This window comes from Pyricularia grisea (genome assembly GCF_004355905.1).
Source record: "Pyricularia grisea strain NI907 chromosome Unknown Pyricularia_grisea_NI907_Scaffold_4, whole genome shotgun sequence".
Lineage (NCBI taxonomy): Eukaryota > Fungi > Ascomycota > Sordariomycetes > Magnaporthales > Pyriculariaceae > Pyricularia > Pyricularia grisea.
The window spans coordinates 1805559-1826426 of NW_022156718.1; the positions used below are offsets into that span (position 1 = coordinate 1805559).

Here is a 20868-nt window from a genome sequence, read left to right on the forward strand (position 1 = left end):
CGCAAAGGCTAGTCACGTTTGCTTGTCAAACACGGTTGATGTTTTCGATGACAGTTCGCTAATGCACTCTGCCAGGCGTGCAACAGTTTGACAAACTGTTAAACATTTGATGCCACAGTCCGTCTCTTTTTTTTCCTTCCCTGACCAGAGCTTCTGGTGAGGGGATTCTTTGTTTTCTTTTACAAGCCAGCTCGTATGTTGCGGAGTTGCCAAAAGTCCCCTGCATAGTAAGCGAGATCTCATGCATGTGCACGAGCATCTTACCTCCATGGGATAGGATGCGCAAGTACAGCACCTTGTCACTAGAGAAGCTGATCGGAGGGGTTCGGCTAACTACCCAGCACAACTGATATCACTGCAGCTGGTTATCAATCCTGTTAGGGGAATCTATGATAGAATGTTTGATTTAAGTACTTTTTCTTTCTCACTCTGGAAAAATCACAATCCTGTTCCAACTATTGTTGCCGCATGTGAAAGATGGTAGTTGCAACTGAACATTCAGGCATATCATAAACTACTTCCAGCACACCAAAAATGTCTCTCCTCACACTCCCGACGGCGGCAATATTGTTGCTACTCGTCGTAGCGATAATCCTCGCCCCAAGACTTCGTTCGAAATCCCGCTTTCCCCCGGGACCTCCCCCTCTTCCAGTCCTCGGCAACCTCCACCAGATGCCGACTGCCAAAGCCTTCCTCCCATACCAAGAATGGTCGACCACGCACGCAGCCTCCTCCTCTGGCTTGCTCGGATTCCACCTCGGTCCATCGGCCAAGTTGCTCGTGCTCAACAAGTGGGAACAGGCGCGGGACCTGCTCGACCTCAAGGGCGCCATCTACTCGAGCCGGCCGTACATCCCGGCACTCGACTACGCCCTACCCCCGCCACACGACCAGCATGCCGCGTTCACACCCTACGGGCCCAAGTGGAGGAAGCAGCGGCGCACCATTGACGACTTTTTGCGCGACCGGAACGCGCAAAAGGTCATCCCGATCCAGCAGGCCGAGAGCACGCAGATGGTTTGGGACCTGCTCCACCACGGCCGCGACTGCCACGACTACATGCTGCGCTTCTCGGCCGCCGTCATCCTGGCGTCCGTCTACGGCCAGCGCTGCAAGGACGGCGGGCCGGGGAGCTGGAGCTACCGCTTCTTCGAGACCAACGAGCGCTTCGCGGATCTGGTAGACTCCTCGTCCAACCCGCCGCCCTACGGCGTCTTTCCATTCCTGCGATGGCTCCCCGCCGCTCTGGACCCCTGGCGCGGGTGGAAGGAGCGCGCGGTGCAGCTGGGTAGGGACAAGCGGGACCTGTACAGTGGCTTGTTTGGCGCGGCCAGGGATGGGATCCGGCGTGGGCAGAGGCTGGACTGCTTCGTCGCTGATATCTTGGCTGAGAATGAGCGTGCGCTCGCCGAGGGGAAGCCGGCCTACACCGAGGATGAAATGATCATCTCGGCCAGCGTGCTGTTCGAGGGAGGCGCCGACACGACGGCCATGGTTTTTGAGACGTTTTCGCTTGCCATGGCGGCTCACCCAGATGTAATGCGCCGGGCGCAGGAGGAGATTGACCGCGTGTACGGAGTTGAGATGCCGCAGTCGGCCGACGCTAAAGAGCTACCGTTCTTGATGGCGTGCATATTTGAGGTAGGGCTTTTTTATTGCTTTTTTTTGGGAGGGAACAAGCTATTGTGAACTGCGATTCTCCTCTCGCACATCCTTCACGGAGCGTGGCAGTGTCGCAGAAAATAAAACTAACGCACATAACCAAAAACCTAGACCATGCGTTTCCGCCCCCCGTTCCCCACGTCAATCCCTCACGCCACCACCGAAGATGACACATACCAAGGCTACTGGATCCCCAAAGACACCATCGTCATGATGAACGTTTGGGCGCTACACCAAGACCCAGATGAGTACGAAGACCCGGACTCCTTCATCCCGGACAGGTTCCTGCGCAACCGGTTCGGCACCAAGTACGAGCACGTCGATAGCAAAGAAGACGACACCAAGTCGCAGACAGGGTTCAGGAGGGACACGTGGGCCTTTGGGGCCGGGCGGCGAGCCTGTCCCGGCAGGCGGTTCGCAGAGAACACCCTCCTTACTCTGACGGCCAAGGCGCTGTGGGCATTTGACATCGTGGCCATGGGAGAGGTGGATATGGATATCAGGACTGGGTTCAAGGATTCCATCTTGATCGCGCCCAAAGAGTGTTCGTTTGAGTTTGTGGTGAGGAGCGAGGAGAAGAGGGCGGTTATTGAGCAGGAGTGGGAGAAGGCTGATAGATTTCTTTCGAGGTTTGAGTAGCTTGCATATGCTTCCGGGGTGGAGACTACCAGAGTGTCACTTCACTTGTGACTGAGCTGAGACCTCTACAAAGCTGGTTTATTTTAATATATCATTGTGTATGGACATTGATCCATGCTGCAGTATCTCCTGTAATATAACCGGAATCTTTCCAACTTTGCAAGAATGTATGGGGTTTGGATCCTGCCGCGGAGTCATGCCCGGCACATGGATCCGTCAGAGCCTCGGAGGCTCTGCACCACAGCAGTACATCAGAACAGAAGGTCTTAGTCTGTGCCATTGATGCAAGCTCTATGCTGTGGTAAGCCCGCCGGCAATGGCATCAGACGTGGGGATGAAGAATCCCCACTCGCCGTCAAAGCTGCCTTTCCTGCCCAAGTCCATAGAGAGCATTGTGCGCTCAGAGGTGCTCACATACTCGAGGGTGCCATCGGTCGCAACCACAAAGTTACCCTGGCCGTCGAGCTTGCCGATGACGCCGCTTGCGATGTTGAGCTTGCCAACCTCTGAAAAGATTTGTGTAAGTATGTTTTGAATTTTTGACCTTCCACTGACGCATAAACATCAAGGAAATGAAACACAAGAAGGGATCAGAGATTAGAAGACCAATACGTACTATCCTGGTTGAGGACGTAGTCAATCTTCAACCAGTCATAGTTGTTGCCGCCGTTGGTGCCGTCCATCGTCATGCGGTACGAAACGGGCTCGAGCGGGTAGAAGCCCGTGGGCGCAGGAGGTGGGGCGCGATTCTGGCTCGTGAGCAGAGAACGGTCCTTGCCGTGCTGGTACTCTATCATGACGGCACCGTTGGTCTGTTTTTTTCGGAGGAAATGTCAATATTACATCGTTCAATAATGAAAATACATCATATACGAAGAACCCTCACCCCAGATGGGTATATCAGGTTGATCCTGAGGTCACGACCTAGCCCCATAACCTCGTTAAAGGTGCCATTCTTGACAACCACGACGTCCTGTCTCGCCTCGAGAACCTCGGGGGAGGGAAGGGCTGCAACTGCCGTGATCTCGGCGACGAGGAGGAGGAGCTTGGAAAAGTACATGTTGTCTGATTGATGCGGCAGGTCAATGAATGAAAGTGGGATAATTCTGGAGAGAGAGTTAACCAAGGCCAGATGAGGGAATAGTACGCTTTTATCCTTCGTTGTTGAGGTAAATAAAAATCACACCCTGGTAGTATGCCAAGGGGTCCCGATTGACCCCTATCCCTGGCGGCACGCGCGCAACTTCTCATTGTGGCCCTCAACGTTAGGAAATAAAAAGTAAAAGCCAAAGACGAGTAAGCATCATGACATTTTACACTAAAGGTCAAAGTTGCAGTGTCGTCGTATCCTGATGGGGCAGCAGCAACATTCACGGCAGTTCTAACCCCGCCAAGCCAATACAGGCCTGGGTTAAGGTGGGGACGTTGAATAAACCGCTCACATCCGCAACCGCTTTGACGAAAATTGTCCCTTACTGCCCCTGAGTTTTGCGGTTGGGAATTCTGGCTCTCATTGCCCGGCTTGTGGTCCTGGGTTCGGTAAATCCTGCCTAGCTCCGGCGAGAGTAAGAGGGAACATGAACTGAGCTGACAAGCTGACCGAAAAAAAAAAAAAAAAAAAAAAAAAAAAAGGAGAGAAAAAGTTACCTGCAATAGATGCTACTGTACCTTAGACCTACCATGAAACAAATGCGTAGGGAAAAGATTTACCGCTGCAGCCGCCATAAACCCCCACCCGAAATCCAGCTTATTCTAAGCTTAAATATAGACAAATAAATTGCCAATACGGACCCCAAGGCTTTTGCTAATTCTTGGCTTCTGCACGCGCCCCGTATTTATACGTCTTTTCAGGTAAGCTTCATAGGTATTAATCTCAGCAACAACATCAACTTTGGCAGGAGAAAGGGCTGACAAATTGCCTCTTTGATCACAAAGTAAAGGAAAACATTTCTTTCTGCTCGCCCCATAGAGGAGTACCTGATCTGAGCAGTAATTTGATGCTAAATACAACACCAAGCTGGACTGCATACAAATCGTCGCAATTGTAAACATGTTACCGCCGACAGAAAAAAAAAGCCAACAAACTACCAACCAAACGAATGGTCACCCACATCTCTATTTATAACAACCAGCCTCCCTAAGTCAAACTTCTCCACTCACAACTGTGACAGTCACTTCACTCGCCGCAAAACTGCATCGTGCAGCTACCGCCGGGACGGACACAGGTGCCACAGCTTGCGTTGCAACACTCCCACTCGAACGGGCAGAATGCCTTGGTGCCGCACTGCGGACCCGACCCGGGGACGCAAAACTCCTTGGTGCAGCCCTGGCCGGGCTTGGTGCAGTAGCCGCAGCTCGGGTTGCAGCACGTCTCGTCGGCCTGGCAGATGTTGGGCCCGCAGAATGTGCCATTGTTGCTGCCCTTCTGTTCGAACGTCTCCTCGAGCTGCTGGACTGGGGGAAGGGTAGAACCGGCACTCCTCGGACAAGCCATGTCGGGCGGCGTGAGGCAGATGCCCAGGAACGGGTTGCAGCAGCGCTGGCCGTGCGGGCAGATGACGTCTTCACCGCACTGCTGCTCCTCGATCGGCACGCACTTGGCCGTGCTGGCGTCCTCGCTGGGCTGGCAGATGGTGGTTCCCGTGCAGACAATGTCGTCGCAGGGACCCGCAGCCGCCGGTGCCCACTCCGACGAAGTAGTGTTGTCGTCGTCAGACACCAGGCCGCCGCCGCCGCTCATGATGCAAAACATGTTGGGTGGGCTGACGCAGATGCCCATGACCGGGTTGCAGCAGCGGCTGCCGTGGCCGCAGACGACGTCTTCGCCGCACTGCTGCTCCGACTCGGGCACGCACGAGCCAGACTCCCCGTCCCCGCTGACCTGGCAGATGGTGCCCGACGAGCACCTTATGACGTCGCAAGGGTTGCCGCCTGTGGGGTTGGCCGGGGCCGCGCTGACCAGGGAGGTCGTGGCGGCGAGGATGGCTGCGATAGTGAAGGACTTCATGATGCTGGTGCAAGACTGTGGATGTGGGAATGCAAGGCTAGACTTTTGGGGTATTTGTTGTCAAGGCTGTGATGCACTTTCAATTTGCTCAAAGTCTGTGTTTGAACTGACCTGCTGCTCACTCTGACTGTGATTGGAACCATTTCAAACATGGTCCGGGAGGCCGTCTTCTTATACATGAACTTTCTGACCATCACAGACTCTTTCCGACCCGTTCTTTCAAGGTGAGCAATACCAAAATATGACCCAACTGTTCGCCAAGCCAGACCGAAGAAATGAGGTTTCCCCTCCCCTTTTCCAAGAAAAACCGCGCCTTTTCTTGTGGCTGTTTCTGGAAAAATACCAAACGAAATAAATTGGTATTTTTCCCGCCGCCGAAGATCGACATGCCCCAAGAACCGAGCTGCAACGCCAAAATGACGCTTGCCCTGGCTTAGTCCGCTCTTGGCATTCCTTTGGAGGGAGGGCCGACACCTTCGTATTCCCGTGTAGCCCCTGGTCTCGCGCGCGTTTCGGTGGTAGTCGGTATTTGTTCTTATTTTAGCCGGCCCCGGACGTAGCGGGTTTTCGTGGCTGACTTCATTCGTGGAAAGCTCCTCAACAAAGCCTCGGGGATTTTTTATTTTATTTTGGCGCCTATTTTGGAAGTTTTCGGAATCACATTAGGTACTATTCGTTCGTATTAATCTGGGGAAACCAGATAAAAACAACCAGAGCCGCTGCAATACGCACGTGTGGAATTTGTTGCCAGAAGCTTCTGACAGCGTGTTGCAATCTGCCGATCCCCAGTTTGGATTTTATCCAATCACTTCTTCTCATCATAAGCTGTTGGATTTGAACTGTTGGAATCTTTGTCATCTTTTCCGGGTTAACTGACCGTCTTACCGTCATCTTTTCTTGTTTGTTTTTTTTTCTTTTCTTTCTTTTTTTATACCTATTCAGCTTGTGGAATTCTTTTCGCGTAAAACACGGCTGAATTCATCCGCTTACATGTTTTACGAATTCTCTCCCTTCACCATCACGCGTAAATGCAAAATGTCTCTGATCTTGGCAGCAATAACGGCCGCTTTTCCCGGCTTGGATATAACTTTGTACTGTGCGCGCCACATCGGCCCGCTTATGCCAACCTATCCAAGATAGCTGACATGAGTTTTTGTGACACAATAATTATGAAATGGAAGACACGTCTTTTTTTGCTTTGCCGCACATGGCTTCTGGAAGACATTCCCTGGTAGGCAAGTAGAGGAATAGTTTTCTTACACGGGTGTTTGCACTTTTGTGCCATTATTTCTCTTGGGGAGAGACATATGTGATACCAAATGCTCGGCTCTTTTAGCCTCACTCAAGTAAAGCAAAGCCCATTTCTGGCTTGTAATATTTACACAGTCGCGGTAGACCTATCAGACATGCAAGAAGCTTTCCACCATAGACGCTCTGAACGGATATTTACGCAAGGCCATTTCTAGCCAGTAAGCCCTAATGAATGCATGATTCTTCGGGGATACTGGACCAAATCAACTGTAGCTGTCAATTTCTGAGCTCCGCATAAGTACTGGAAACATCTTTGCTATGACTGATTAAAAGTTATTGAGGTCATTTGCGAATGCGACTTGAGAAACTCGTGTATATTAACAATTCGATTACATTTTCACCAACAGAGAATATTTGGACAAAAGTGATTATAGATACCCACGGTGTCCGGGCTTTGCTAGGTCTTACTATCCTTGAACTTTCCGCAATAGTAAGAGCGGTTTTGTTGGTCACCCCCTTCAATCGAGATCCCGCTTGATTTCCGTAATATTCTGATATTAAATGTTAGAAATACAAATCATGAAATAGAACTATATACTTTTGGAAAGCCGTATATTAACGAGTTTTAGGGAAATAAGAAGTGCTGTTGACGTTTGCTACGTATGTATAAGTTTTGCAACCTGGCAAGACTTTATACCTATAATATCAATGGACTTCACCGCCTGCAATAGACCTTGATTTTGATCGATTCCTCTGATTAAATTGCTTTCTGGCCCAAACTCATGACTTCTTCGACTATATCCTCATAAACGAATAATGCTTCTCCGAATGATATAGAAACGTAGAAGTGACAGCAGTTATACCCGATTGGGAGAGCCTGTAGACCCGGCGGATTTGGCATCCGGTTCTTTCTTACAGCTGCCAGTATATCTGACAAAAGTCGGTGTATGGGTTGACGCGTCAAGAAGCTCAATCATGCCTAGTGAGGCACAGGAGCCGCAGTTCCCATTTTTCGGAGCGAATTTTAGCTGCTTCTTTGTGTTATTCTTACTGTCTTATCTTACTGTTACGCGCAACTTGGCTATTAGCAAAGTTGTGTTCCAGCCACGTAGCACATTTCACCACTCTTATTGGATTATAATGTGATCAGTTGTGGCTTCTACTGCAGTGCTTTGGGGACTGGCAGCGTCTCCATCTTACCAAATGATTGCACACACTGAATTCAGCTTGGGTTTGAAAACGGGGAGCCTACCCGAGCTGGTGTAGTGTGCTCACCATCTTTTCACCTAGTAACACAGTGAGCCTGACCGAAAAAGGCATGTTACGTCTGAATCCAGCTAGCCCTGTCAGCGCCAAGCTTGCCGAAGAAACTCGTGACCTGAATGTGGATGACGGTGAACAATATGGTCATACTGGGATTGAATAGCAGATAAATTGACTCCATTATTTGAACTTATCAAGTGTAAAGGGTCATTAGAGCATGGCATGGTTCATAAGGATGGACATAAGCCGGCTGGCCACTTGTTAAATGTTTCTTTTTAGCCAAGTTTCATGGCACTTGCGCAGTTGTTGAGGTCAAAATCGCCTCCAATCGACACCAACTCATATCAGGCATTATGAATTTGTGCTACGGTTAGCTGGATGCGAATCACGGTAATGCTCGGCTGACCAGGTTGGGTTGACTCCTTAAAACTGACTTCTACTGCTTTTGTGTTTCCTTAAACCAAAAAGTATGAAATAAATACTCATGGTACCTCGTACCAAATCAAAGCAAGCTTGGGGCAAGTAAAGATGATGTTCCATGGCATGCACACTGCGCTTTGAAACAGGCGTTCGGAGAGGATTTCTCCTTGATGCAATATTGTAGACGACACATTACGAACCAAGGAACCAAAGACTTCACAGAGTTCTCCAACATCATTAACAATAAGATTAGGTCATAACTCAGGTCCACCAATACAATCGGCCAAAACGGCACTGCAGTCTATTTCCCCTACCAGACCTATCACACTGCAGCAACTGAATTTACATCTTGAAGCCCTCCGTCTTGGTTGCAAAGAACCTCTCAGGATCAACAGCTTCCTTCGCCGCAGCAGCCATCTCCCTGCTCTCCGGTCTGAGCCTGCCAAAGTAGTCCTGGCGAAAGTAGGCATCGTTTGCAAACAGCGGCAGGTACGCATCCGCCGGCAGCTCTCCCGCCGCCTGGCCCGCAACCACCCGCTCCCTGACGCCATTATAAGTATCCTGCAGCGCCTGGTCTACTATCTGACGCTCCAGGCCCTCGAGCAGCCAGCTGTAGTTGTACTCCATGACGATCAGATCCGTGTCGTCGTTGAGATCCAGCAGATCGCCACCTTTGGACCTCGCCACCGCAGCCATGGACCTCGGAACTGGCTGGTACGCCGTGCTGGCGATGAGGCCTCCGACCTTGAGCAAGGCGGGCGTGCCGACGTCGCGCCAGTTCTTGTGCACGTCTTGCAAGGTCGACGCGGCGATGGTGGACGAGTTGGTTGCATCCAGCGACGGCATCGGGATCGTCTCGGTGCCGATGGTGTAGACGCTACCCTTGAGCACGGCCCAGTTGTTGAAGTTGACCAGGTCCGTGTAGGTGCGCGTCTTGGTCGTGTCCAGCCAGGGCTTGATGGACTTGAAGCGGTCAAACACGCCCGCCGGCGGCTGCTCGCCGTTGTAGTAGAGGAACATGGTCCAAAAGTCAACGGTGCCAAGCCCTGTACGCTCGGCCGTCAGGATTATACCGGCTTTTGGGTCCGGGTAGTGCATGGCAAAGTCGGCCACGGCCTCGAGCAGCGCCGCGTCGGTGGCGGGCGTCGCGTTGAAGAAGTAGTTGCCGCCCCAGACGGTTCCTTGCTTGTAGACCTTGACAGTGAAGCTTGTGACGATGCCGTACACGTTGCCGCCGCCCTTGAGGGATTTGAACAGGGACGGGTGGCTGTCGCGCGTCACGTTGATAATGGTGGCGTTGGCCAGCACGAGCTCATAGGACTCGACCGAGTTTGCTGCCCAGCCGTATTCGGTTGACATAAAGCTGAGGCCACCTGGATTTTTGTTTTTAGTTATATGCCATTTGTTAGTTATAAGCCATCATGGGCTCTATAAATTCAGGAAAACTCACCTCCTAGCATGTAGCCCCCGACTCCGACATTGCCCAACCGGCCACCAACAATGGAGTAGCCAGAGCCGTCGAGCTTGTCGGCGACCTCATCCCAACGGTTACCCGGACTCAATTTGGCCGTCTCAGTGGCAGTGTCAAGCTCGACCTGGTTCAAGCTGCCGGTCGAGATGAGCGGGCCACCGTCTATGCTGGCAAAGTAGAGGTTCGGGTTGTGGCCACCAGACTTGATCGCAAACGTCTCATTCGTCTCGCGCAGGGCCTCGACTATGGCGGCAACTTCCTGTGCGTTCTTGGGGTACAGAATGCAGGAGGGGTGGAGTTTGCCGCACCCGGTACTCTTGGGATACATTGTCAGTCCATGCAACTGGCTTCGTTATTCGGTTTGGATATGTTTTGGAGTTGGTAGCTTACCCAATACTCGAGCTGCTCCCCTGTCCACTTCGCAGTGAGCGGCCTGACAATTTCGATTTTGGGGGACGAGCTCGGAAGGGTGCTGCAGACGTCGGCACGAGCCCCATGCAGAAGCATCAGCGCGGCCACCACGGCCTTGGGGAGGCTGAACATGATCGTCCTGGGGAATAATATTGACAATGGCGGAGGACGAGGTCAGGCGAATGGCCGTCACGGGTAACAACAAGAGTAAACGGGACAGCTGTGGAGGGAATAAAGCAGCTAGCCTGTCGATCATCGTCGACGGCAAAGACCTTTTATACACTACATACATACCCTACACTGAACCCCCAATGATCATCAGCAGCAGCAGCAGCAGCATGAAACCCCCGGTATGTCCACGGTATGATTCCCATCACACAATCAAACCCCACAGCGATTGGCGGGCTTGACTCGTCAGACAGTCGGAAGCCAAAAGGTAGGTAAGGATAGTAAACCAGTTTTGCTCCACAGGCTTGTAAGCGGAAATTTCGTTTCCGTCGCGGCACGGGTTCGCGCTAGTCCAGCTTTGTCTTGGCGGACAAGAGATCATCAACACTTGTTTCCTTTTTTCGACTACTTGACAAGAGTTCAAGACTTTTTTGCTTCCAGCAAGGTGTGCCGAACTGCGTGTTTGTTTGCAACGAGAAACTCAGCGGAGGAAAAGGGTGGACGGACTGTCGACAGCATGGGCTACAGTGGACCAGAGCGGAACGACAATGACAAAGGATATGCACACCCTTCTGTTGTGTCACCAATTTTCTAGACGTTGTGCAACAAAATCACCGTCATTCTGGTTTTTCGTTGTTGGTCTCTTTTATGCATTTAAACATCAAACGAAACGTGTGGATTTGCTGTGTTCCCCGGACTTCAGGTCCCGGACCAAAGAAATTAGGTACCGTCAGAACCCCCCGTGATTGGAAGTTTGCGCGAAAAACTGTGCTGTCAGTCGGCTACCCGTCTTGGCGCATGCAGACATACATATTGCAACGTCAACGTCACAATCGCCGAGTCTCGCATGGAGCTTGACTCTGGTGGGAAATATAACGCCGCGTGAAAAAGACACAAATATATGTATGCAGACAAGCGACAAGGCAAAAAAAGGAAAGACGTCATTCCAAGCGGCTGCCGGCATGATTCAATGATTCTGTGCGCCGTTGAGCAAGAGAAAAATACAGAGACAAAAAGAAAAAAGAAAAAAAAGAACAGCACGGCATGGGCAAGAAGAAAAGAAAAAAAAAAGAATGCCGTGTTCCGGCGGCTCGTCACGAGAAAGCTCATTCAGACTACGCCGATCTCCAAACCAAATCCCCACCACCACAAAATCTTCCCTTGTCAGGACCGAGCTGAATTTCTCATGCAGAAAAGCCCCCCCACATTGGATCATGACCACATCCCCCAATTTCACACCCGGAGTCAAGGGACTCTCCTTGGTTCCACCGAAATTTTGCTGGCGCGGGTCGCTATTTCAGCAGCGGCCTTTTGGCCCGTATAACAAGACCCTTGATGCTAATACAATACGAAGTAGCATCGATCGGGCAAGGCATCTTTTGTCCACAGGTTGCAAGTGCTTGACATGATACCACTTTTATGATTCCTGACCCTGTCACAAAGCGGCAACTCAGGCTGAAGCAAATATCCTTTCGAGATCACCAAGCCGGGGAGTATGCCATGCAGTGATTTGCCGCTATCAAATCCCGAACCATCACAACGGAAACCTTGACTCCGTCTGCGACCTCCAGCTGGTGCGGTAGGCTACACTCGGTGGCAAGTCCGCAACCTGGCGACACTACCACCGGAGTCCCCCAATAAATCTGTCCCCCTGCCAGCCATTACGTTCTATCCGGATGCACGGCCAGATCGATCAGAAGGCCGCCGCCTAACATATCTGCTACGGGTCAACAAGCCATGAGATTGAGGGGGTTCGCAAGCTTTCTGGCGTCGGATCTGCCGCAAGCTCCATCATAGCAACGAAAGTCCCATCTTCTGATGAGGACAGGACTTGAGCAATCTCCGCCGTGACCAGTGCGAGCAGCCTGAAGCACGCGTATCTCCCCCTTTTCGACTCTGTCGTCTTCTAAGCGTGTCTGCACCTCGGCTTTCGTATACGAGTCAGCAGAATTCATGACGACCGGGGCAGCATGTGTGGGTGCTTCATCAAGCCGCAAATTCCTCGCCATATGTCTGCCGGAACAGGAACTCCAGCTATTGTCACGTTTTTACCACCGTCGTTCTCGCGAGCAAACTAGACTTAAAAGATGGCCGATACACGTCCACCCCCATGGAAACAGGATGATTAATCAAGCGCAACGCGCCAGATTGAACAGGTGATAATTTCGTTTGTCTTGCACTGCGAGCATAACGAGGCTACAACTGGAATCACAAAGTCAGCTCAAGTTGCCGAAGCATAAATGGAAAAGAAAGTTCACTGGTAAGCCCGGCCGCTAAACCGGAGCGATTCCATTTCTACCCTCAGAGCCAATCCAATCCTAAAGATGTTAGGGATCGCGTATCAAGCAACTAGTTTCATCAGCCAGCAGCCACCTCTACCGCACACAGTAAATGTCCGCACAGCGTATTGAATAGCCGTGAATAATCCAGTGTTTTAACCGTTATTTATTTTCGGGTCATGTTATATGGCATCCACACAGCAAATATCTGCACTGGGTACGTTTTTGATGGAGTTTTCGACCCTAATCAGACGCCACACATCACAAATTGAAAAAAAGACAGGAAGCGGTGATAATAACATTAGGTGGGTTAGATTGGGTGCTGGCTAAGGAACTGTGGGTGCTATATAACATGGAGCTTTTCAAAATTTAAGTGCGGTAATATTGCATGTGGTTATTCTAATAAATTGAAGGGCGTAATAAACTTGAAGGGAACTTAGATCTTAGTTAGGGGCTATTATTAACCGTAAATGGCGTCCCGAACTGAAATCACAATACGCTCTTCCTGATTGTCCGGATTCCAATTCCAAGTCTCATAGCGGCACCCTTGGTTTACTCTAAGTTCAAAAGAAGTAGTTACACGCTGACATCTGATTTTGAAAGACTTAGAATGCACACTCGGTTTCATTTCCTTTTCAATCTTCTTTTTTTCGTCGTTGCGGCATTTGACTGTAACTTTGCACAGTTCCCCCTGCTCCAAGACGCGGTCCGACGGAGGGGCGGCGGCGGCGACGCCCAGCAGAGTGAATAAAAGGGCATGGAAGCGCATATTTCCAGACTATATTCTGGGAGGGCTGAAATTTGTGGGGAGTATGAAAGTAAATGGAACGGGTTGCAGAAGGTATGATACAAGAGTATGCAGAATCGAAACCTGGAACGACTCCAGAGATGTAGGTATTTATGTGTTGCTGGCGCTTCAGTAAGGTACTCGGATTGGAACAAATAGATCTTGGTCCTGTGGTCAGGACAGGTTGAAATGGCCTTCTTGTATTCAATTCGCACGCCCTAAATGCATGAGTCGTTGATTTGCACAGGTGATGTTTTATGGCTCGGCCACCCCGTTTGCCATGGATCCGGGATCCGGATCTGCCAGCCCCTAATGGGCTCAGAGAAGTCCACAAATACCTGCCTTCCCATAAACCTTGTCCCGATCCTATATTACTATCTAGAAGAATCATGCCTGCTTATTGCGACTACTGCTTCTGTTCAAAGAGTAAGCACCTTGCTTGACCTGATAGTTACCGGAGAAGAACGAAAGATGTGCATAACCTATATAATCTCGCAGCTGCTGCATAATTTGGCTGTCTTTGTCTCTATTCTCATCTCATTTAAATTCACAACTAGGGTTTTATGCGGTATATTCACACTTCGGAAATAGAGTGAAAAGAAAGGTTGTGGCACATGGTGAGTGTATGGAAAACATATTAGACCGGGTTTATACACGTTCTAACGGCTGATAATTAACAGGCCGCTCCTGGGAACATTGATGCACATGGTCTCCGTATATAGCTTGGATACATTTAAATCGTAGACAATTTAAAGCAATATAACTTCGATTCAGCAATTTATATAGAGTGTGGTTATTTCACAACAAAATTTTACAAAATAGAACCGGGTGGATACCTTTACGGTGCGTTTCTTTTTTCAGTACAAAATGTCTAATAACTGCGAAGCGATATGTCTTATCTGTACAGGGGGAACGATCAGGGACCCACGTGATAAACATAGGCCCAAATCCCGATATAGTTTTTGTTTGCGCGACGCGATTTTACGCCCCTTTTAAATATAAATAACGTTCAAGAAAGCTATTTCCGACCGCGCTTTTCCCCAAAGAATACCATACCTTTTCAATTTTAATTGGGAATAGTTTCGTTTACAAAATGAACCAACCGCGTCGCACGTGCGTTGGGTATGCGCCGTAACATTACCCCTGTATATATAAGACATGTGGCTTTGCATTTGTTTGGCACTTTGCACTGTAAAAGATAAAAAAGCGAATGAAAAAGAGCGAGCCCTCACAGTATCCACCCGGTTGTGATTTAGTGAAATCTTGTCCTAAAATGACCACACCCTCCATATAAACACCCTGAATCATACACTGAATCTAAAATTGGGCTCGTTGAATATTTTTCTGTACTTTATAGCTTTAGTTTACATACATTTACTTCTGAGAAACACGTTAACCTTGCTGTTATTAAGAGCCTAAAACATTCACCGGCTTATTCAACTCCCAGTCATCCTGTTCCTTCTATCGATACGTTAATGTAAAATCCGAAAGTGCTATGGAAATTGTAACTGGCTTATCACCTCCCTATCATAATCACCCTGCCAACTGGTTTCACAGCGTAAGTGCTAATCTTATTCTGTACGCCCCTGACCCCAACGTTTCAAAGCGTGACGACATGGCAGCTGAAATAGGCGGGCGTGCTACCTGTTGAGAGTGCACATGTATTGGTCAGACCTACTATGTTATGATTCAAGCTTCGTGTATCTCGAGCCAACTGTCACGAGGTCGTCATTGAGCTGGGTATCTAGGAAGGGAAGCCACCCGGAAAACTTCGTAAACTGTAGCTATCACCAGGGAAGGGATATTTCTGGTGAGTGCTGCCTCTTCTACTTACATACTTCTTGATACTGCAGCTGGGCGAGTCCAGATCATACCAGGTAGCATAATTATCATCAAGGTCTCGTTAAGTCTAGCTCTCCATCGCGTAGACATCAAGGCCCCGAATCCGTGTGGTATATTGGGCTACATATACAGCGCAACTTCCAGTCCCGCTTTCCGTCAATCTATACTTTCTATCGGCGGCGTATAATTACAAAGATGATGATGGTAATGATGATGAAGTGAAATATGTTTGCAAAAGTCCGTCTAGCGAAAGGGAGCATACTCGAGATTCAACAAACGCACGAGCCTGTCCACCAGATCTTCAAGTTCAGGGGTCCCAGCCCAGGGTGGACCAGTCCGAGGCGTGCGAGCCGCGAAATGCGTCCCACGCTGCTGATAAAGCAGCCTCCGGAAGGCGTCGTTGAGCACCGCGTCCATGTGCTCGCGGAACTGTACCAGCGTCTCAGCCGGCGTCCTGAACTGCGGGTTGTTATTGCCCGATCCCTCGACCTCGTACGAAAACGCAAACTTTTCACCGTTGGTGGCCGGCAGCGGCTGCTGCTGCACTACTGTGTCGTGCGGCTCGGGCCGAAGGAGGGGCCCACCAAACAGCGCCATCACCAGCGGGCTATCTATGTGGGACACTCTCGACAAGAACATATAATCAATGTGACTTTGCGAGATCATCTGGCTGTAGACGAACGTGGAATGCTTTCTGAAGGTGTCGCCGCTGGCGTTGGGGGAATTGACCGAGGAACTATGCAAAAATACAAAATCACTCCCGCTGGTCGGCGTTCTGACCACCGTCCGGTTGTTATTGCTGGCCTGCTTGACGGCCACGTTTGGGTAGAGACCCTTGACCAGGAGGGCTTTCAACAACTTTTCATTGCCCGAGTTGATGTTGAGCTGAATGCCGCCAGCGTTGGAAAAACGCCGCTCGACTTTAGGGATCGCTGGGATCAGTCCCTGGCCGAATAACACCTTCTCAATCTGCCCCATAACCAGCTTGGTTTCTTGATATACGGAGAAATTTAGATAGTTTGTGCGAGCAAATTTGACGGCCTCGCAGTAGCCTATTCGCTCCATCTGGCGCAAACTTTTAAATGCGTTTATTTGGGCAAGATGATCACTTCCTGAGACAAGAAACTTCTTATGCGCTTGCCCCGCCGCGTAGCGCTTGTCGAGTGGCACCTCTAAAAGTGAGGCATTTGTGGGGAGAGCACACAATACTATCATCGGGCCCAAACATCGGAAAAACAGCCCCAGGAGTATCATCTTTCCAAGCGACGGGTGGAGGGGGATCCGACGGAGGAGGAGGCCGAGGCTGGTGATTGTCTCGTTGTCGGCCAGCGCATCCATGGCCTTGAGATTGTTGATCGCCTCTTCCACGGCAACAGGAGACGGGGGAGTGATTGAGGCGTCGAAAAAATCAGCAGCATTGCCTCGGAAATCTAGGGCCTTTACGGACAGGCATGTATTCGTCAAATCTGACCGAAGTATCGTAGGCATCTCAGTGGTTTCCATACTCAGGCGTCGCGAATACGAGTAGAGGCCGTAGTAATGACCCTCCTGTGTCCGGCCTGCGCGTCCTTCCCGCTGAATCGCCTTTGATTTGGTCTGCCAGCCCGTGATCTGGGTGGTAACGCGTGTCGTCGGATCATAATTGTGCCCTCTGGTCTTTCCAACGTCAATCACGTGGACCACGTCGGGTACTGTCACCGAGGTCTCGGCGATGTTGGAGGAAAGTATGATGCGCCGGCAACCGATAGGAATCTCCTCGAAGATTTCGTTCTGCACGGCGATTGGCACGTTCGAGTGCAGGGAATGGATCCTAAACTTGGAGGTGTCATTGAAGTCAAGACCCAAGAACCCCAGCTTATCTCGCAGCAGGTAGCTGACCGCAGCAATTTCCTTTAGGCCCGGCAGGAAGACAAGAATGGCGCCAGGACTTCCAGACGAGGCAATGTAAGCAATGGTGGCTGCCACCAAGTCGATGGGGACAAATGCAGCATGCTGTTCTTTCAAGGTCATGTTGATCATGTCCCATTTGGAAGATGTCTCGGTGTCCAGATATTTGACAAACTCATCTTTGTGGGGTTTATTTTCCAGCAAAAGATCAAGCTGTTCGCCATATTTGTCTCTGATTATCGGAAGAAGGTCGTTGAGATAAATCGCTGAGACTGGGAATGTACGGCCAGGGATCGACAGGAGCGGGCAGGTTTTGTGTGCGGGTAGTCTCGGTCCGTTGCTATCAGGAAGACTGTCGGCAAAGTATTCTTGAAATTGCTTCGGGTCACCGACAGAGGCGCTCATTAGGACAATCTTGGGCACATTCTTCCCCTTGGCTAGTCTCTCAGCAATGGCCCTCTTCAAAACGACTAGCAACAAATCTAAGTCTATCGATCGCTCGTGGACTTCGTCGATCACGATGTGAGAGTAACGGTCCAAGATGGTGCGGTCTCCATCTTCGAATTTCCTCAAAAAAACGCCGACGGTGTGGAATTCCACGGTGCCGCCCTCCAATTTGGCAGGACAAGCCTGAAACCGAACCTGAAATCCAACAGATTCGCCTAATCGTTCGCCTCTCTCCAAGGCAACACGTTGGGCAACCCACGTGGCGGCAATGCGACGTGGTTGTAGGCACAGAATACATGTGTCTGCCCCGCGACCTTGTTCGATAGCATCTTCAAGAATCATTTGTGGTACTTGAGTAGTTTTGCCGGAGCCGGTGGCCCCGGTCACTATACAAAACTGACTGCCGTTGACTAGGTCGAGCACCTGTTTCCGGTAGCTGTTCGCGGGTAGCGAAGCCTTCTGGGCTCTGAGATGTTCCAGATCGGTATTGGCATTGTATGCCGCTAAACGTGCGGCTAATTGTCTATTCAAGATAGCACGTGCGAGTGGAAGCATCCATGATCTTCGACCTCTGCGAGAGACATTGTTGTGGACGTGTTCTGCAGAATTGGCAGGCAAACGCTGTACTACCCGTGATCGGATGCTCCGGGGGACGGTCATGGTCTCCAAAGACGATGGATTGAGGGGCATCTCCACCCGATGTATCATGTGTTGTTGAAGAGCCTTGGGGCCCCCAAGTCCAGACCACTCGCCGGTCTTGAGAAATCCAACGTGTTTAGCCCCACTGGATAATTCACCACTCGAGTGAGATTGAGCGACATGATGGGAATTTATGTCAAGTTCTTGGGAGGAAAAAGAGTAAATCTGGGGGTATATGGTGGTACATTTGGCTGCTAGCGGCCTATGTTTGATGCCGAACGTAGCATGATGTCGGCCTATCGACGGAAGCCGGGCAAAGGCCGTCATGACGCGAGCACACAACGCCGCAGCATAGGCAGGACATGAGGCTCCGTCCCTGGGGAGCTAGAGCAATGCCACCAAGTAAACAAGTTCAACTTAACAAGGTTTTTCGGTATTATGGGTTGAGTGGTGTTGGTTGGTCCGGATCGTCGTCAAAGGTGCAAAATGGCATTGTCACGTGTTTGTCAAGCGCGTCGGGAAAAACTCGACACCAGTAGATGGATACACGGTAACCGGTACGCTGTCACGTGAAGAACACCCGGCAGGTAAGGTACCTGCACCTTGAAAGACCAGGTAGGTAAGGTAGGCAAAATGACAGACCCGTCACGTGATGAGTCGAACCAATAATTAAGGACTGTGAAATAGAAAGAACCGAGCTTGATCGGACAAGACACAGATCCAATTCGAGGACTCCGTGAATTCCACATGAGCTGTGCGCGGTGAAGACAGTTCTGTAACTTTCTTTGACAGTATTCGACACTATTGGTGCACTACCTACAGGCTCCACCCAAGTAGAAAAAGGGTTCGGTAGGCTACCGGCTCGTTGGCGTCAGACAAGAAAAGTTCAGGGTCCACAGTGGAGAAACTCAAGTGGCGATCTCTTTGATCGGCGTCATGCCGTCACCAAGCCACTGTCCAATAGCTCGTTGGTGTGCAGAATCATCATCATTCTCCCATACACGCATTTATCAACAAGTCACAATGAAGTCATGCGATTCTTGGCTGGCCTTCCGAGCATTGCTTAGCAGAAACATGGCTCCTTTTCCGCAGGTATTTGATGGATTGATTTGGCCTTAAAAGGACGACCAGCGAAACTTTGGCCATTTGGCTTGTTTTCTTCACGTCCTCATCATTATTTCAAGTAGGAGCTAGCCATCCACCCTGTCAAACACAACCCAAATCTACAAACGTCATACGAAATGTACGTCCCACTGGGACAAGCACAGAATACTGCCACTCTGGTCGCCCGGCAATACTATGGCAACAACCGATACCGCAACACACGGGCGCTTCCCCTCGGTGCCATCATCGGCCTGGTGATCGGCATCGTCGCCATCTTCTTTTGTGTCTGCTTCGGCATCATCCGCCGCCGACGTCGCCGATCGTCCATGGTCGCCGGCGGCAGTACGGCCCCGAGTCACAAGTGGGGAGGAGGCTGGCGGAATAGCAGCAGTACCACCAACACCAACAATGGGTACTACTACAGCAACAACGGTTACCCGCAATCGCAGCAGCCCGAGCAGCAGCAGCAGCAGCAGCAGTATCAGCAGCCCATGAATCAGCAGAACGACTACGCCGCTGCACAGTCTGTGCCCCCTCCTCCCTACGCGCCGGGTTCAAAACCGCCGCCGGCGCACACTGCCAACCATCACAGCGGCGGTGAGAATGCCGATTACTACTCTGGAAACACACCTGAGGTCAGCGGCATGCCGGCCCAGCAGGGTGTCAGGTGGTGATGGGCAGTCGGAAAGAGAGATTTTTAGCCTAGCCTCGCAATGTTAGGGTCAGCGATGAATCCTCACGCATAATTTAATGTATTATGATGTACAAGAATACTTTTGCTTAGTCCTTTCCTTAGATACCCGAGCAGTCACACCATAATAATTAGAGTTTTCCTATAAAAGATTTCTTTTGTCGTTAGTCCAGTTCATGCCATTTTGCCCATGAATCTCTTTTGAGACATAGTAAGGGAGTCGTGATGCTTCACTGTACGCCACACTACATCCAGACCCTCGCAAATGGAGCAAATAGAGCGCCCCCTCTTAATTAACAACGGTCCACTCGAGTAATTTTGAGTTAAAACTGACGTTTAGGCTTGCTGTTTTCTTCTGCACAAGATTATATCGCAATAGTTGGGCTGTGATGTCTTGGTCCTCAAATTCTCTTGTCCCTAAACGGCGGCTCCAAAAGAATTTCGACGCATTAGGAACCAATGGAATGAACAGATGCCTAGGCATCTATATTCGCAGTTTACTGATCTACTTTTGATCACCCTAGATGTATATGGCATCATCTTGACAGCATGTGACAAACTTTGGAAGCTCACAAGACCAGTTCTCGCCCTTATCACTCCATTCTTACGAAGTCTGTGCCGTTTTGAGGTACAAATCTGTTTTCTTTCAGCTGTCCTCTGGATACTATCTAGCACTGGCCAAACCTTTGGCCGAGGCCAAATAGGTATATCCTTGGAACAATAGTCTTGGCAACCCCAGGCAAACGGATGGGCTGGATTTGGGCTGATATCGTTGAGGGAACACGCATGAACACCAAGATAAATAGGGCTCAGTAAGATGTACCAAAAAGGGGAGAACCACTTACATGGATATTGGCTTGTATGTTTGCTTATCGATCGCTCATTTTCTGACCATACCCC

The 20868-nt window shown here is 50.3% G+C and overlaps 7 protein-coding genes across 7 annotated transcripts; 3 read left to right on the forward strand and 4 right to left on the reverse strand.

Moving 5' to 3' along the window:
* Positions 1 to 534: 534 nt before the first annotated feature.
* PgNI_07237 (uncharacterized protein) lies at positions 535 to 2301 on the forward strand (the record flags this gene model as incomplete). Its single annotated transcript, XM_031127252.1, has 2 exons — positions 535 to 1641; positions 1774 to 2301. The coding sequence occupies 2 exons, from the start codon at positions 535 to 537 to the stop codon at positions 2299 to 2301; spliced, it is 1635 nt and encodes a 544-aa protein (XP_030981003.1).
* A 291-nt stretch (positions 2302 to 2592) lies between these two features.
* Positions 2593 to 3361, reverse strand: PgNI_07238 (uncharacterized protein; the record flags this gene model as incomplete). The annotated part of the gene is made up of 3 exons (XM_031127253.1): positions 2593 to 2807; positions 2918 to 3113; positions 3188 to 3361. 3 exons carry the CDS (start codon positions 3359 to 3361, stop codon positions 2593 to 2595), a joined length of 585 nt encoding a protein of 194 aa, XP_030980995.1.
* Positions 3362 to 4477: 1116 nt separating this feature from the next.
* PgNI_07239 (uncharacterized protein) lies at positions 4478 to 5308 on the reverse strand (the record flags this gene model as incomplete). Its single annotated transcript, XM_031127254.1, has 1 exon — positions 4478 to 5308. One exon carries the CDS (start codon positions 5306 to 5308, stop codon positions 4478 to 4480), a length of 831 nt encoding a protein of 276 aa, XP_030980993.1.
* Positions 5309 to 8550: 3242 nt separating this feature from the next.
* PgNI_07240 (uncharacterized protein) lies at positions 8551 to 10442 on the reverse strand. The gene is made up of 3 exons (XM_031127255.1): positions 10104 to 10442; positions 9693 to 10029; positions 8551 to 9615 (listed from the first exon to the last, which is right to left on the reverse strand). The coding sequence occupies exons 1-3, from the start codon at positions 10254 to 10256 to the stop codon at positions 8585 to 8587; spliced, it is 1521 nt and encodes a 506-aa protein (XP_030980553.1). The 5' UTR covers positions 10257 to 10442; the 3' UTR covers positions 8551 to 8584.
* PgNI_07241 (uncharacterized protein) lies at positions 10283 to 10643 on the forward strand (the record flags this gene model as incomplete). The annotated part of the gene is made up of 3 exons (XM_031127256.1): positions 10283 to 10474; positions 10519 to 10560; positions 10596 to 10643. The coding sequence occupies 3 exons, from the start codon at positions 10283 to 10285 to the stop codon at positions 10641 to 10643; spliced, it is 282 nt and encodes a 93-aa protein (XP_030980554.1).
* Positions 10644 to 15443: 4800 nt separating this feature from the next.
* On the reverse strand, positions 15444 to 18500 carry PgNI_07242 (uncharacterized protein; the record flags this gene model as incomplete). The annotated part of the gene is made up of 1 exon (XM_031127257.1): positions 15444 to 18500. One exon carries the CDS (start codon positions 18498 to 18500, stop codon positions 15444 to 15446), a length of 3057 nt encoding a protein of 1018 aa, XP_030980555.1.
* Positions 18501 to 19414: 914 nt separating this feature from the next.
* PgNI_07243 (uncharacterized protein) lies at positions 19415 to 19951 on the forward strand (the record flags this gene model as incomplete). The annotated part of the gene is made up of 1 exon (XM_031127258.1): positions 19415 to 19951. The coding sequence occupies one exon, from the start codon at positions 19415 to 19417 to the stop codon at positions 19949 to 19951; it is 537 nt and encodes a 178-aa protein (XP_030980556.1).
* Positions 19952 to 20868: the final 917 nt, after the last annotated feature.